General features: G+C 40.8%; 1 protein-coding gene across 1 annotated transcript in view; it reads right to left on the minus strand.

Annotated features, from left to right (window-relative positions):
- Window positions 1-16,573, minus strand: part of AOAH (acyloxyacyl hydrolase) — a 159,579-nt gene that overhangs the window by 41,488 nt on the left and 101,518 nt on the right. The window contains exon 13 of the mRNA XM_055314684.1: window positions 6,518-6,600. Coding sequence (XP_055170659.1) covers window positions 6,518-6,600 — 83 coding nt within the window. The remainder of the gene's footprint in view (window positions 1-6,517; window positions 6,601-16,573) is intronic.

The raw sequence follows: 16,573 nt of genomic DNA on the forward strand, positions 1-16,573 counted from the left end.
TTTAGTCTTTTTATTATGCTCTGTGCCCATTAGAGAGACTGGTGCTCAGAAATATCAGCAGAAATAATGAAGGCATGGAGATGAATTTGGTGCTCACCTCTCTCCCAGCTTTTCTCTAGAGAGCGACAGGAATGTATTGTAGTGCGGTACACGAATAAGGTGATTTTCTTTGCTGGTAATCTCGTGGGGTTCATCTCAGAGCAGTGATGTGTAGAAGCAGCAGTTGAACAGCCATCAAGAGGGAGCCTGGGCTGAGCTCATAGCCCCCGAGGACTCGCAGTTCCCTGCTCTCCTCTCCTACCTTCTCGACTCCCTTGGCTTCTGCTCAGGGCCCCCCTCCTCCATCTGCCCAAGAAACTCTTCCTTCACTCCTTCGCTCCTCCTACCCTCTCCTCCCACTTAGCCTACGAAATATAAATTTCATATGCTGCCCTGAATTTTGTCCCTTCTCTCTAGTTTCTCCAGCCTGCCAGATTCTCTCCCATTCTCCAGATGGTTTATCATAAACGTAAAGGAGGGGACCAGCAAGAAGTTCTTGGAGTGGGGAGCTGTGGGGAGAAGTTGGGGTTTAAACTCAAATCGGGTTTGCAGCAAAGGGATTGAGGCGGGGTTGAGTAGGTGAGGCTGGACCTCAAGCACTTTGGCCACGTGTTAAAATTTTCCACGTTTCTTATCTATGCACTTCCGGGGAGTCCCCTGCTCGCACTCCTGGTGAGTGGGTGAGTCCACGGGTGTGCGGAGAGGGGTGGCCTCACACCGCATGGGAGATGGGGTCTGGAAAAAAAGATTCCTGAAAGTAAGCACTTTTGGCTTTCTGTAAACAAAACAACCCAGAAATAGGTGTTTACACTAGGGTCTTGCTAAAACCTGCAAAAACAAAATGAGGAAGGCTGCCAGTGAAAAGGACATTCCAAGCTAGTGAAGTCTCCTTTGGAAGCTGGAGATGCTACATGAGGCCCATAAGTGGGTCAGTCAGCGTAGCCTCGTCTGCAGGCTGTGCGCTGTGGGCCGTGGGGGCCCAAGGGCTGGGGTTTGTTTGCTTTTTCGAGCAGATGAGTCTTGTTTGTTTTGCAATTGGATGACTCATGAATTTTTCTTTCCTTAAAAATACATATTGACTACCCCTTTAACATTTGTTTTCTTCTACCCTTTATTTTAAAGATGAAGTGTCATCTTGCCAGTGGTGGTTTTTGCCCACTGTGGAGGTATTCAGGTTGGCAAAGGGTTACGGTGTGTGCTTTTCTTCTCTTCAAAGGCTGAATGTAACTCTTGAAAGTTATTTGGGCTCAAAAGAGAGAGTGTGTCCGGTTGACAGGTCCCTACTACGTGTGGCAGAGGCTGAGCTCAGTGCTGAGAGTACAGATATTGTCCCCCTCCCCCCTGCCTGGGGGCTCGTGCTCACTGTCACACCAGAAAGTCAGACTTGAAGCAAGAAACTCAGCTAAACCAAGGAAAGGGTGACAACAGAGACAGCAACAAAGGGTTTGTGCGATGAGGCGGGAGGTTGGTTCTGCTGGACGTGTGAACGAGGGGCAAAGAGGTCAGGCTAGGACCTGAATGAATAAAGGTCTGATTAAAAGGGCTGAATAAAAGCTAGCATTCATTGAATCTTCACTGGGCATGAGGCTCTGAGGCCCTGAGACCCTGAGGCCCAATGCCAAGGCCCCCAAAAGTGGAACATGTAGCGTGGGCTTGGGAGGTGGTTTGGGGGTCTTTGTGTGCCTCATCAGGCTCCCAGCTGGATATTGACTGGCACCCACACTTACAGGTCTTGCCTCTCAGAGGTAATAATCTTTGAAATCCCTCATCTATTTCTCTTCCTTTTAGTAGCACGTTCTAGAGCTCCCAGCTCAACCAGTCAAGGCTTGTTCTCCAGTCTCTCCCACTCCACAGCTTCCATCCCTTGCCTGATGCATCCTCAGGCATCCTCAGCTGCCCCACCCTCAGATCTCACTCCCCTTCACCCCAATCCTCCTCCAGCCTTGCAAGGGGAGCTCTAGCCTGCTGCCCAGGCTGTACCCATGATTAACTCCCATTCCTCAGGGCTCCCTCGCAGTTTGCCCATTTCTCCCCTGGCCCCAGCCCCAGCTCCCCTTAGCCAAGCTCAGGCCTGCTGCTTATCCGGCTCCATCACTTCCCACTCCTATACCAAGCTCACCCTTTTCTTCCCACAGGGAGCCCTCTTCTTCTTCCAGATTCTCCAGGTCCAGCTGACTGCCCCTCAACCATTCCCATCACCTTCCTGCCCAGGTCTGGAGGCCCAACCCTAAAGGGGGCATTTAAAGAAGGCATACCCCCTTTTTCTATCCTTTCCCTCTGGGAGCAACAGGCCTTCCCATCATGGGCATGTGTCTTTTAAATGTATTTTATGTTTTCAAATCTACTTGTTTGGTTAAAGAAACACTTTACATAGAAAAAGTAACTGATTTTTTTAAATATTGAGGAAACAACAGGACAGGTGGTAGGTGGAGTCAGCAGTGATGATGGACATTGAGCAAGCACTGCATTTTTCCCATTCAACCTTCTAATAGCTCTGTGAAGTTCAGGTATGGCCTGTTATTATTCCGGCTGTGCGAAGTGGGCCCCATCTGGGGTTTGTGATGAATTCCACAATGTCATGTGATGTGGTTTAAAAATTGGTTTTCCTGGAGAAGGGGCAAACTTAATGAGGCAGGGTTTGTTCTCTGAACCCCATCATCAGACTGACCTTGGGTGCAGCCTTTCTCCCAGCAAAAGAGGGTGAAGGCGGCCCACTGGAGCTAGCTTGTCGTCTAGGCAACCCAGAATGATATCCCAGGTCACCTTTGGCAGTTGTGTTCATCGAACCATGACCCCCATGTTATAGATGCAGAGAAATGAAACAATTGGCCCAAGTTGCACACCAGTTCTAGGGCCTGAATTCAAAACCAGGCTACTAGTTTACACGGCAAGGAAAGGAGATTTTATGAAGTAACAAGAAGGGAAAATTTCTGTGGTCTGTTCTCTGGGCCTTGCTTTGCACATCTCCAGGAAGTGGGGTGACATTTTGTGAGGTGTTCTGATGCTTTCTCCTGCACTACACTGGCCCCTCCACCCCAGGGCTGTTGGGGCAGGTGGGAAGCTGTAGGAGCCACTGTGAACAATCTCCTTTGGTGACTGTAATGATTTAGCAGGAGGCTTGCTGGGCCTAACCCCCGTGCTGGAGAATCAGAATCCAAATTAAAGATTTTACATTTTAAAATGCTTTATAATCACTAGTAGCCACTGGATCACTGGTTCACAGTAGAAGGATCTATAGATGTCTTCCAGATCTTGTACGTAAACATCAAGACGAAAATAAGAGCTGTTCCTTTAATCCTTACTATACAATTTTTAAGAAAGTCTTTAATATTCTATTCAACTCTTTCTTCTCCTTCTCCCTTCTCTCTCTCTCTCCACCTGCCCCTCTCTCACTGGTTCTAAAACCTAAGTGTAGCCATAAATATGCAAGGCATAGAAGGCTGACTTTTCCTATATCCAATAAAAACCGTAGGGAATAATTGAAATAACTTGGCACGGCTAGTCAGGTTACAGGCTGCATAATATTAAAAGAAAACCCGTAGTGAGGAAAAGCAACAGCAAATAGGAAGAAGGGCTGGAAGTAAAACCAGAACATTAAATAATGAGTAATTATGAGAAACTAAAACAACAACAGCAGCAGCTGCAATAAAAACCCTCTTAGAATTACATCCTTAGAAAAAGAGCCAAGAAGCATCTTCAAAGAAGTCGTCCTAGACAAAGTGTACATTCTAGGTATTTCTAAGAATTGCAAATTTAAAGAAGAGGGAGGAAATAATCCACCCCCCATCTATTTATTAGACATGAGCCCGACAGAAGGCGCAGGTTTTCATCCCATTTTGACATGCATGTTTTTTTCATGATTAGGCTTCCCTCCCATCTCTTTCTTCCCGTTTTATCTCTACGATCTAAATTTTAAAGGAATGCTGTCAAGACAGCGTACCAAAAAGGGGAGAGACGTCTACTACAAATTGTACTTTGTACTTTTTCGAATACCTTACGTTGGTGTTTTTGATCTTACAAAAGATCTCTGTATTCATTGTGGGTAGCAAGCAATGTTGGGTTGACATGTCTGTGGTCTTGTGAGGGAGGGAAATGCTGTGTCCTAGGCACAGGGGGAGAGTAGCCTACGGCCCGTGTTTCTCGTAGAATCCTTTTTTTTTTTAAATCTTATTTATTTATTAATGAGAGACACACAGAGAGAGGCAGAGACACAGGCAGAGGGAGAAGCAGGCTCCATGCAGAGAGGCCGATGTAGGACTCCATCCTGGGTCTCCAGGATCACGTCCTGGGCCAGAGGCAGGTGAGCTTAACCACTGAGCCACCCGGGCGTCCCTGTTTCCGGTAGAGTCCTATTGCTTATTCCTGCCCTCACCTGACACCCTCGGCTATGGCATCTTGGGCCAGCCCTTTACTGTTCCTACACTCGGTTTCTTTCTAGTCCCCCCCACTCCCCAAAGGTTATTTCTATGTAAAAATAAAATCTTCAGGAAACAGAAAAGTAGAAGAAGAAAGAAAGTGATTACCCATAATTCATCAAACATAATGATTTGGGTGTATTTCCTACCAATCTTTTGTGCATCTAGTTTCTCCTTTTATTTTGAAACATTTAGTAGAAATTAAGCTAGACCGTCCAGCTGTATATCCTGATCTTTCTGTTGGCAGTGTTTTGTCTTTCTAAGTAAAAATATATGGACTCTCATCGTTTTCTAGAGCTGCATGATATTCAACTCAGGCATTCCTGTTCTTTGTTTTTTACAGTCTACGTGAACAGAGAACACTGGGGCTGTTTGGATATCTCACTGATGGAAAAGAGACAGTGCCAGGGCTGTGGCTCACTTTATACCTGTGATGATTCATAGCCAGGTTCAGTTCTCTCTTTCCACGACCTTGTCCGAGGTGCTCATATGCAGGGAGGTGAGGCCAATCTCCTTCTGTGAGATCATCTCAGATCACAGACCAGTGACTGTAGTACCTCTGTTGGTGTCTGATTGTAGCGAGACAAGCTAGCTACAAATTCCAGCCCTGCAACTTGCTGCCTGTGATATCAGGCAAGGTTTTTGGTCTCCATGTGTCTCTGTTTTCTCAGCTGTAACTGTGTGGATATCATGATAATTGCTCAATTCTGAGAAATACATTTTGACACGTTTGATAGTGAGCTGAGTGCTGCAATCAGTTGTGCACGTTGTAATTCTTCTTTTTTCCTCCCTCAACACTCCCCAGAGTTACTATCATCAGTGGTATCTCAGAACTGAAGAAATATAGTAATACATGCTTTATAGGTTGTTGAAAAAAAAAAGCTGAAATATTGCACACGAAGTATTTTTAGCACTTGGTAAGAGAGCAATACAGAGCAGCTATCATTTTATTAGTAAGAAAACTTCTATTGTTCTTAGAATGGTAAGCAGAATCTGGGCGTAGCGGGCAAGAGTGCCAAGGCTGATGAGTAAGATCTTGGGGAGATGGAGTGGCAACACACTACCCTAATGGTCTGCTGTCTCCTCGTCATTATGGTGGCACAAAACATTGCTTGGCAATTCATTCGGCATTAGCAGACATGGGTTTGTCAATCAGGAGTTTGGCTGAAATCTTGTGGCAATGGACTGTCTCTGTGCCCGAGGTGGGAGCTGAGAACCATGTAGGTAAGAAACAATCCCAGACGACACCAATGTCCTGGGAAACACGGAAGCTGATGGAGACCTGCAAGTCTCTACAACACTCTGAAAATGCATTCCTTTCCGTAATAGCTTTGGGGATTTCAGCCACAAACACTTAGCCATTTTTCTTAAAACGCCAACCCCGGTAGAAATGCGGGAGACTTTGCACAGAGGGAAGGGCAGAGCCTTGGCAATCACCTGGATTTTGCTCAGCCCTTGTTCTGCTAATGGCCCCTTAAGTCTTGCCTCCTGAGCCTTGAAGGTGCTGCACCTTGGCCTTTCTAGAACTTTGCTGGGGGAGGACTGCCCTGCTCCCTTGGTGTAGGCCTTCACCGCATCATGTTCTTGTTCTCCTCTGCTGTGGGTAAGATGCTGCAATCCCAGGGCCCTTCCCTAGAAAGGGTCCTGGTGCTGGGAAAAGGAGACTGTTCATTTTATTATGTGGCCCTTGCTATCTAATTCTCAGCTTTTGTGACACTTAGGAAATAAAATCAATCATTAAAAGGCTTAGGACAAACATTATATGGTCTCATTCATTTGGGGAATATAAAAAATAGTGAAAGGGAATAAAGGAGAAAGGAGAAAAAAATGAGTGGGAAATATCAGAAAGGGAGACAGAACATGAGAGACTTGTAACTCTGGGAAACGAACTAGGAGGGGTGGAAGGGGAGGTGGGCGGGGGGTGGGGGTGACTGGGTGACAGGCACTGAGAGGGGCACTTGATGGGAGGAGCACTGGGTGTTATTCTATATGTTGGCAAATTGAACACCAATAAAAAATAAATTTATATATAAAAAAAAAGGCTTAGGTGGAAAGCTACATACCATTTCTTGAAATATTCTGGTAGTCTCTGTGATTGCAGTGGTTTCTTTTCCGTAATCGAAGGTAAATAGAGTTTTCCTTAATTCTGAAACAAATATATTCGTGCATATTTAATATCAGGACATTCACATGATGAAGTTCAAAAAACAGAATTTTATTATGATTTTTTAAAATGGATGGTTCCAAATGAACTCAGAAAAATCAAATCTCTGCTGACATGTTTCCTCTAAACTGTCAATACATTATTAAGAGTTGTTACAAGGAACAGTCCCATAAAATGCGTTGCATCAATGTAGTAAGATTCAACTTTTATTTTTGTAAAGACCTTCAGAGTCTTCCTTTTTTTTCATTTCTTTTCTTTCCGTGTTTTTTTTTTTTTTTTAAATTTCAGGCTTCAGTGATGTTCCCAAACCTCAATAGTTATTTTATAAATAAATAAACACAAATATGCAGAATAAAGTTTTCAAAGTTGAGTTTTTAGATCATTGAGTTCAGTTCATTGTTGGCTAAAAATGTGGTTTTGTTTAGACAACCCCACATACAGAGTCACCCCTTTCTAAACTTTTTACCAAAATCTTCTATATATAAGTTTCTCGAGCAATTAGTCATCTTTAACAAATGTGTTTTTAATAAAATTTTTATTTTTATTAAGTTTTAAATTTTAATTCCAGTAGAGTTAAAATACAGTGTTATATTGGTTTCAGGTGTGCAATATAGCGATTCAATGATTCTATACATTGTTCATTGATTTTTGAACCTGACCTTATATTTCTTCTTTTGGTTGCTATGAAGATGGCAGACACTCCTGTTGATCTTCAGATCCATCTGCCCCCTTCATCCATTTTAATAAAAGGTTTAACAGGGAATGATGATGCCACATGATGACTAATGTACTCAGCTTCCCTTGTAGCTACAAGTGGCCACTTCACTCAATTCTGGACTAAGAGGTAAAAGTATCCAATTTCTGAGAATATTTCTTAGGAAACATTTGGCAGGTGCTGCTTGCTCCTTCTTTACCCCGTTTCTCCATTTTGCTGTTCAGAATAGACATGCTAGCATCTTGGACTATGGGGGTAACTTCTTCATTGGGAAGTCAGAGGGGTGAGTTAGAAGGACCCTAGATCCTCGAGGACCAGTGGAGCTGAGCTCCCATACCGGAACTGGACTACGTATCTCTGAAATTTTACATGTCAGATAAATAAACTCAAACCTTATCTTATTTTAACGATGCATATGTTGAGTCTCTTGGCTACCTCTAGCTGAATCTAATACTAATGGACACAGAGTTCAGAGACAAATTTGTGACCAGTATCAGCTTATAACTGCACATATTTTAAGTCACTTTCTTGGCTTCTCTTTGTGCCATCTTTGATTTTCTATCTCCTTTTGCCAAGCTTTCATTTAATTTGAACATAATTTAATGTTATGTTCTTTATACTTTTATAGGTTTCTCTAAAATCCTTTTTGAAATAAGACCAGGTATAGACTAATGAATAATAATTAAACTCAGAAGTATTTGATTATTCTTCAAATGTATCGTATCTTCTCATTATAATAACCTCATATCTCACAACTTTACATAAATCACCATTTATTGTGTTACATGAGTCTCACTTATTATACTATAGTGTTTGCCAACTGTCTCAGTGCTTCAGAAAGGTAAACATGTATCAGGTTTGGGCACTTGGGATACACTGAAATAGTATTCTTTTTAAAGTCTGAGAAAACTAATGATAATATTTTTTGATAGAAGAGCAAGATGTCTGGGCAATATTTTAAGTATGGAATTTTTGCTTTGTGGTAGAGTTTTGAGGGGAATGATTTATTTTATTTTTAAAAATCAAACCTACCCATACATAAAGTTTTAAAAAGTCACATTTGTATTACTTGAGTGAGGTTTAGTGAGCCCTACTATATTCCAGGCACTCTTCTAGGCACCTGGGTCATATTGGTAAATAGAGAAGACAAAGACCCCTACCCCTGTATTATTGCCATTCTATCAGGAAAAAAAAAACACCAAACATCCTGAATGAACTAATTATAGAGGATGCTAGAAGGTGGTAAGTGCTATGAAAAAAAAAAAAAAAGGGAGGGAGGAAGGGAGGGAGGGGAAATAGGGTTAGAGTGGTTGGAGCAAGCCTCCCTGAAAAGGTGAATGTGAGCAAAGGCAGTTGCACTATTTATGTCTATAAGGCTTGTAGTGATAAAACGGCAAACCCATACTTCCCTCCCCTCCCCATTTCAGTCTCAGAGGCAACTAATTTCAGCCTTAACTGACTGAGTCTTTGGGCATTTTCTTTCTTATCTCTAAATAACATACTTTCAAGTCCACTTCTTGATTTGTAGTCTTTGGTATTATCTATTCACTGCCCACCATCAAGAGGAGGATTTAACTATTCACAATTGATCTATGGTTGCTTTTTCTTCCCTTCTAAATTCTTTTATTTCCCTAGAGTTAATAGCAGCCTTTTGTTTCTTTGATTACTTTTCTAAGTATTTATCATCAATTTACCCTCAAATGTTTTACAGTTGTTTGATCCCCTTTCAATATTTCCCTATCAGACAGTTTATTTATTTTGTCTTGTGGAAAACTCTCCTGAAACCTCTTGACCTGCTTACTCTGGACTTGCTGCCTTCTCACCCTGGTGCTCAGTAGATATCCTGGGAGCCCCCATCTTCATCATCCTGGGGATGCTCTTCACCTCTTCCTGACTTATTTACTTTCTAGAAGACCACATTTTTATTTTTTCCCATGGAGAATGTTTGTAAGTAACTTTTGAAGGATGTGGGGGAAGTAACTTATTTTTTTTAACATTTGTGTATCTAAAAATGTTTCCAGTTTTTGATTTAGTGAGGTAAAGGTAGGCCCAGGAACAGAGCTTACATCATAAGTATAAACATAAATGCAGTTAATAAGACTTGTTGGGGGAAAACTTCAAGAAGAGAACTAACAGTGTTCACTTGGTCCCTGAACTTTCATTATCTTAGACAAAGGTCTTTTAGACAAGACATAGCTAGACAAGACACATCTAGGATACCCTACATATTTTTAGGGTATCTAGGATACCCTACATATTTTAGAATCCTCTTGTAGGAAAAAGGATTCTGGCGTTTATAAGTCAGTATGTAACAATAACAGATTTATGGTATAGGTGATTATTTTGTTAAATAGATGTAGTCCCAAACCTGCTGAATCAGCTTCTTGCTAAGCAATCAATAGGAAAAAGTAAATAAGCCTCGAAGAGCAACAGAGTTTGTTTCTCATTGACCAGTGTAGTAGATTAGAGATTGCCTCATTATCTTTGACACCCCTTCCCTTAAATCTTGGCTGTTTTGTGACTTTTTTGACCAATAGAGTATGATAAAAGTGATTCTGTGCCAGTTATGGCTTGATTTTTAAGATGTCTGGCAATTTTGGTCTTTTGAAGCCCTGATCTACCATTTAAGAAGCCTGCTGGAGACATCATGTAAAAGGACCCTACAATGGAAGTAACCACAATGTCCCAAAATGTCCTTCAATAGGTAAATAGGTAAACAAACTGTGGTATATCCATACAATCGACTATTATTCAGCAGTTAAAAGAACAGAGCTATCAAATCATAAAAAGACATGGAGGAACCATAAATACAAATTGCTGAGTGAAAGAAGCCAATATGAAAAGGCTATATCTGTATGATTCCTACATGATTCTCTGGAAATGGCAAAACCATGGAAACTGTTGAAGATCAGTGGTTTCTGGGGATGTGAGGAGAGAGAGAAGAGATTAATAAGTGGAGCACAGGAGGTTTTTTGTTGGGGGGGGTAATGAAACTCATCTATATGATACTGTAATGGTGCATACATGCCATTATGCATTTGTCAAAGTGCATGGAAGGTTCAACATAAAGAATAAACCCTTAGATAAACTATGGACTTTAGTTAAGAATAATATGTAAATATTGGTTCTTCATTTAAAACAAATGTACTACATTCATTTAAGATGTTAATAATAGAGGGAATTGAAGAGAGAGAGAGTGTGTAGGGATGCTGTACTTTCTGCTCAGTTTTTCTATAAACCTAAAATTGTTCAAAAATTAAAGTCTGTCTTTAAAAAGGTCCTATCTGGAAAGGAAGAAGGACTGAGCTAAACCTGGTCTTCTAACTGCTCCTTCCCAGGCACCAGTTATGTACGTGAAACCATCTTGGACCCTCTAATCCAGCCAGTAGGTAAATACCATTGAGTAACTATGGTCAATGTCACCTGGAGAGGAAGAATTGGCCAGCCAAACTTTTCCTGAACTCCTGATACCCTAAACTGTGAGATATAATGAAAATGGTTGTTTTAAACCGTTAAAGTTGGAGTACTTTGTTACTCAACAATCGATAACCAGAATAGATGGTTATAGAATTCTAAGTTAAAATCATTTTCCCTCAGAAGTTTGAAGGAATCAGCTCATTGGCTCCTAGTCTCCTAGTGTTGTTGTCTGAAGCTATTCTGTGTCTTGATCCTTTGAAAGCCCACAGTAGCATCTGTTCAAAGAGTTCTGATGTTGTGATGACAGACTTGGTGTGGCTCTATTTTCATTCACAGTGTTAGTCACTGATGGACCTTTTCAACCTGGAAATTCAGGTCTTTCAGTTCTGAGAGATGTTCTTGAATTATTTCATCGATGATTTCTTCTTTTCTTTTTTTTTTTTTTTTAGAACCCCTATTATTTGTATATTGGGTCAGTTGGGCTCTGGTTTCTAATTTTCCTAGTTTTTGCCCTATTTTCTATATCTTTGTTTTTTGCCCTATTTTCTGGAGAATATCCTCAAATTTATCTTTCAATCCTTTCTCCAGGGTAAAATAAACCTCTAGTCTTATACCACAGTAAGGAGAGGCAGCTGCCCACCTGTGTAAAGTTGGGAGAGTCTGAGGATCTAACTGCTTCTTCAGTAATCTTTCAACTGACACTTATTTTTACTCTCACCTCCATTTCTAGAGCTACCATATGTAGTTGATCCCCAGGTCTTTTGGGGAGTCTGCAGTGTAAACTGGATTGCTTCTTGACATTCCCTTCTGCCAGATTAGGATCCAGCTCTCTGAGTCAACTAGGTCAGTTACCTCTTGTCCTGTTTTCTGGCTTCCAATGCTTTGTGGCTGTTGGATCTTCCTGTTCTCTTTGTCCTTGTAGAGCAATTCATTTACTGTCATTTTAATGGGGTTTCTCAAGGGAGAGAAGCAATGCTTTGTTCAATCTGCTATCTTACCCAGAAGCCTGAAATGAATGCTCTATACTCTGCATCATTTACGCCCTCTGCTTTGACTATTTTATTATATTTTGAAAAAAGCGAATGGAAAATGGACATTAGATCTGAGTTCAATGCTAAAATAATTTCATGGTCAATAAAGAGGGGTTATTTTCCTCTGGGAAGAAAATTTTTACCAATATTTAGCCATAACTATTTTTGATAATTCTAAAAATGGAATTTATGTACCAAAATACTGTTTTGCTCATGGCCTGCTCATGGAGAGTAAATAGTGTGGATGTTAATATTATAGATACAGTTAGTTGCATCTTTCTTTACAAGGATACAAGGATACAAAATCTTTGCCAATCAGGAATATTTTCATTAACATTTCTGACGAGAAATAGTATGCATAATTTTGAGATTAAGGCTTTGTACTAGACATTAGAAAATATTTCACATAATCAAAGATAATGTTTTCTTTCATCCTACCTCAAATGCATAATCTGTCTTATAAATTCTAGGCGTTGAATTTTCATGGAGTGCTCAAGAATCCAGAGAAGACAGAAAAATCAATACAATATTTTGAGAAGTCTATAGCACAATATTTTTGAGACGCTAACAAACTGAGAAGAATGCTGGATTGAAAGTCATCTGTATAGAAGGTCAGTTGAATTTGAATTAATAGGAGAAACCGAGGATACTGTGCATAGTAAGGTTAACTGTGCTGACTACTCTGGCTTAGAAACCCTGCCCCCTTCTCTTCCTCTATCCCTACTTAGACTCAATTTTCTCAGCGTGACCTTTTGTTTCTCCCTTTTCCCTCTGTTGTACCAAGTTAAAACCAAGTCCAATGGGCTGGCAGAAGAGGTGATAGTGTAGTTTGAGAGGGGCAAAGGAGGAGTACTTGAAGTACTTGAAGGTTCTCTTCCTTTTACCATCCCCAATGCCTGAGACGCTGGTGTCCTCAACCTTCAGGCCTGGCTTGGAAACGCGCCATGTTAAATTCCCACTTTGACCAGCTCTGTCTACTGCAGGGAAGTACAGGCATTTCATGTGAAGACACACTGTCATCTTTTGATTTCTAACACCAAAATTCAAAATAGGTAAATCTCACACAAAATGTCTACTGATTGCTTTCCCCAGCGCGGGTTCAGGTAACATGCAAAAAACCCTTTCTCTGACAGCCTTCTAATGACTCACCATTTCACTATGAACAAATGGAAGACAAAACAAAACAAAGAATAAAACCAAGAATGAGCCTCAAGCATGATGCAAATTAAAGGAGTAGATTTAAAACTGAAAAAAAAAAAATCATCACCTCCTATGTGGACTCAAAGCAGAACCTTTGTGGAGAGAGGCAGTCACATGGCAGAGGTTTGGGGGATAAAGCAAGTATGGAATGCAAGCAACGGTGGTGTATCAGGTCCTGGTGAAATTCCTGAGGCGATTTCTGACTCTCTGCAGAGCACTGCCAGTTTGGGTATAAATGCTTATAAATCCTAATTAAGTTGCATCATAGGGGATAAGACACACAAAAAAGACTAGGGTGTGGAAGACCAGCAGCAGGGTCAGTGAAAGATAAACGGTAATATCTGATGAGAAGGGTTAGGGCAGGGGAGTGAATTAGGATAAAACTGAATAATTTGGAGACTGGGCAGTCCTTATCCAGGGACTGCTACTGCTAGGAATTTTAAGAAAAGGGTGGATAGTTCTCTTTCTGATGTGGGTTGGAAGTCAGACCAGCATGGGGCCAGAGAGATGGATTAAAGAACTTTTAAAATTCCTTCTAGTCCTTTGATACTAGATCCCTGTGTAACCTCTAATTCACCACATCATGGAACAATCTCTCAGAGAGAGCTAAACAGGCAGAGAATAGAGCTTGTTATGTATTCAGGAAGACTGGCAATGGGCTAATTATGCAGGGGTGTGTGCAGGGGTGAGGGTGGCTATAGAGGAGGTCCTAGGAGTTCAGACATGAAAAGATTAGTCAGACAGCATGATAGATTTTGAATTTGGAGCAGCAAATAATACAGGGAAATAGACTTCATGGGCTTTGTGTTCAATAATTCATGAGCTGCTGTACTCAGACAAGGCTTCTTACCTGTTAGGTTAACCTCCCACTAAGATTCTTCCTTCTGTCCTCAGAGCTTGGAGCAGTGATAACTGTTTCCCTGCTGGCTTTTTTTTTTTGGCCTCAGATTTGATTCTAGGCCATTGCATCAGCATAAATATTAACCTATGATAAAACTGAGAGATTTAAGGTGTGGATGCTTATAAAGGTAAAAAGATCACTTGTGATGCACAAAAGATTGTTTTAATAATCTAAACAGCCTTTTTCAAAGGATGCTGTGAAACACCAGGTTCTTGAGATGTATCTTCTTCATAAAATACACACACAGAGAGAGAGAGAGATAGAGAGATAGAGGGGGGGTGGGGAGAGGGAGGTTCTACATAGTTCTGTGGTCAAGTAAGTTTAGGTACTATTCTGTATTAAACCTTGGAGATAGATTTTTTCCCCCTTATTAAAGGCTCTTATTAGCTTCTACTGAATAAACGTGATTGTCCTTATTCAAAGCAGCATTTCCAAAAGCTAGTTGACCCAGGAATGATTTGAAAAATGTGTGTGACAGCTTGTAGAATTAGTCTTTCACAGAACAGTGTTTGCAGAATATTGATGAATTATTTCTGTGATCTGTATGTGAGCATGGAGACAGCCTGAAAATCTCAGGTTCAGTTGGTTATAGGAAACTTGCTAGAGAAATTTGGGGTTTTTTCCGTACTTTGATCAACCTAGATTGCACAATTTTATCATTCTGGGCAAAACTTTACATTGAGGCTTGGCTTATCTATTATTGACCAATTCACTTGTTAGCATATCTCTCCTTTGTTTTATTCCTTCTGCCTGGCTACTGAATTGATATGTTACTTGAAATTCATTATCTCCAACTTGTTGACCATGTGGTCATTTTAATATTTTAATGATCTGCTAATTTCTTATAGAATGTGTATTATAGAACACACTTTGACGTCCAAGGGCTTAAGTTACACTGATTTATTTTTATATGCATCACATCATGCAGCTGGTGATTCAATTCATGCTGTTTACATTCCTCCTCCCTTATCCCTAGCGTTTTTCCTGAAATGTTAATTCCTGCAAATCTGATTTGATTTAGGCAATCTGAGAAAATGCAAGGGATGGAGGTTTGTAGATTGTAAAGCACTCTACAAATGTAAAGTGGTATCATTATGAATGTATTCAGTAATTCTTTTATTGAGTACCTTCTATGGTGCCACATAATGTGTCAGGGTCTAGGGCTACAGAACAAAGGCAAGCCTGATTCCTGTACTCAAGATGCTCAGAGTCTGGTGTGGGAGGGGTGGAGTAGAGAGACAATACATAAACAGTTGTGGCAGGTGAGGTGGCATTGGTATTGGAGAAGCACAGTAACAGCACAGGAGAGAATCATCCAGTTAGATGGGGGATTGGCGTAAAGAGGCTGTCTAAAGGAACTGACTCCTGAGTGGTGAGTGTCAAAGCATGAACACAGGGTAACTAGAGAAGACAAAGGTGGGTGTAAATGCCCACGAAAAGATGCTCAAACTCACTATTAGCCAGGAGGCCGCATATTAGAATAACAGCAAAATATTGTTAGATTGGAAAAAAATTAAGAAGATGGGCAATATTCAGTATTGGTGAGGATGTGGAGAAACAACTATTCACATACACTATTTGTGGGAATATAAATTGGGATAGTCTCTTTGGAGGGATTATTAAAAATTAAGAATGTCTACATTTGGACTTAGCCATTTTTTTCCTAAAGAAATCCTCACATGTATTCATAAAGATAACTATATAATATTCATTATGACATTACTGGATATAATGAATATTTGGAATTGACTGTCCATCAGTAGGAGAAAGAAACCCCATACTATGAAATACCACACAGAACTGCACAGGAATAGAAAGTGCTTCAAGAAGTATTGTTGAAGCAAAGCATTAATTTACAATATGTTATACACAATATAATGCCATTTATGGGAAAATCCCAATGAGATATTTATTTCTTTATGCACAGATTTACACATGTAATTGCACAGAAGGGATCTGAACAAAATCACACTAAATTGGTAACAGCTTTCTCCTGGAATAGGGGATGAAATTGGGGGAAAGTTTTGGCTTTTTTTTTTAAGATTTTTTTTTTTTTATTTGAGAAAGAGAGCATGAGAAAGAGAGAGTGCGTGAGCATGAGCAGGGGGGAGGGGTAGAGGGAGAGGGAGGAGCAGACTTCCTGCTGAGCAGAGAGCCTGACTTGGGACTCTATGGAATCATGATCTGAGCCCAAGGCAGACACTTAACTGACTGAGCCACCCAGGCGCCCAACCTTTGTTTTTTTACTTTACATACCTCAATATTTTTTTGTAAGATGAAAACGTATACATGCTTTGAGTAATTAAATTAAAAAGTGAAAATTTAGAAATGAGTAGTCAAGGGAGAAGTTGTTTCAGGAGGAGGGATTTGTCAGTATATGGCAGAAAGAGTTGTTGGCTAGGAGCCACAGTGTCCAGAGATGGTCCTTCCTGCCTGAGGGGCAGTGCCTCACCCTTACACTGCAACCCTTCTTGCCCTCTCCAGGACCTGGTTCCTTCCCTCATCCACCTTTCTCTCCCTGTTGGATCTTCCTTTAACTAAAAGCATGCTGTAGTAGTTCTCATCTAAAAATTCTCCCTGATTTTTATTCCCCACCAGCCATTACCCTTTCTCTGTTCCCTTTAATAGTGAAAGTTGTTAAATGAGTTATTGATGTTCACTTCTTTCATTACCTCCTGGAAACTGCTCTCA

Source organism: Nyctereutes procyonoides, unplaced genomic scaffold (genome assembly GCF_905146905.1).
Source record: "Nyctereutes procyonoides isolate TBG_1078 unplaced genomic scaffold, NYPRO_anot_genome, whole genome shotgun sequence".
NCBI classification, from domain to species: Eukaryota; Metazoa; Chordata; class Mammalia; order Carnivora; family Canidae; genus Nyctereutes; species Nyctereutes procyonoides.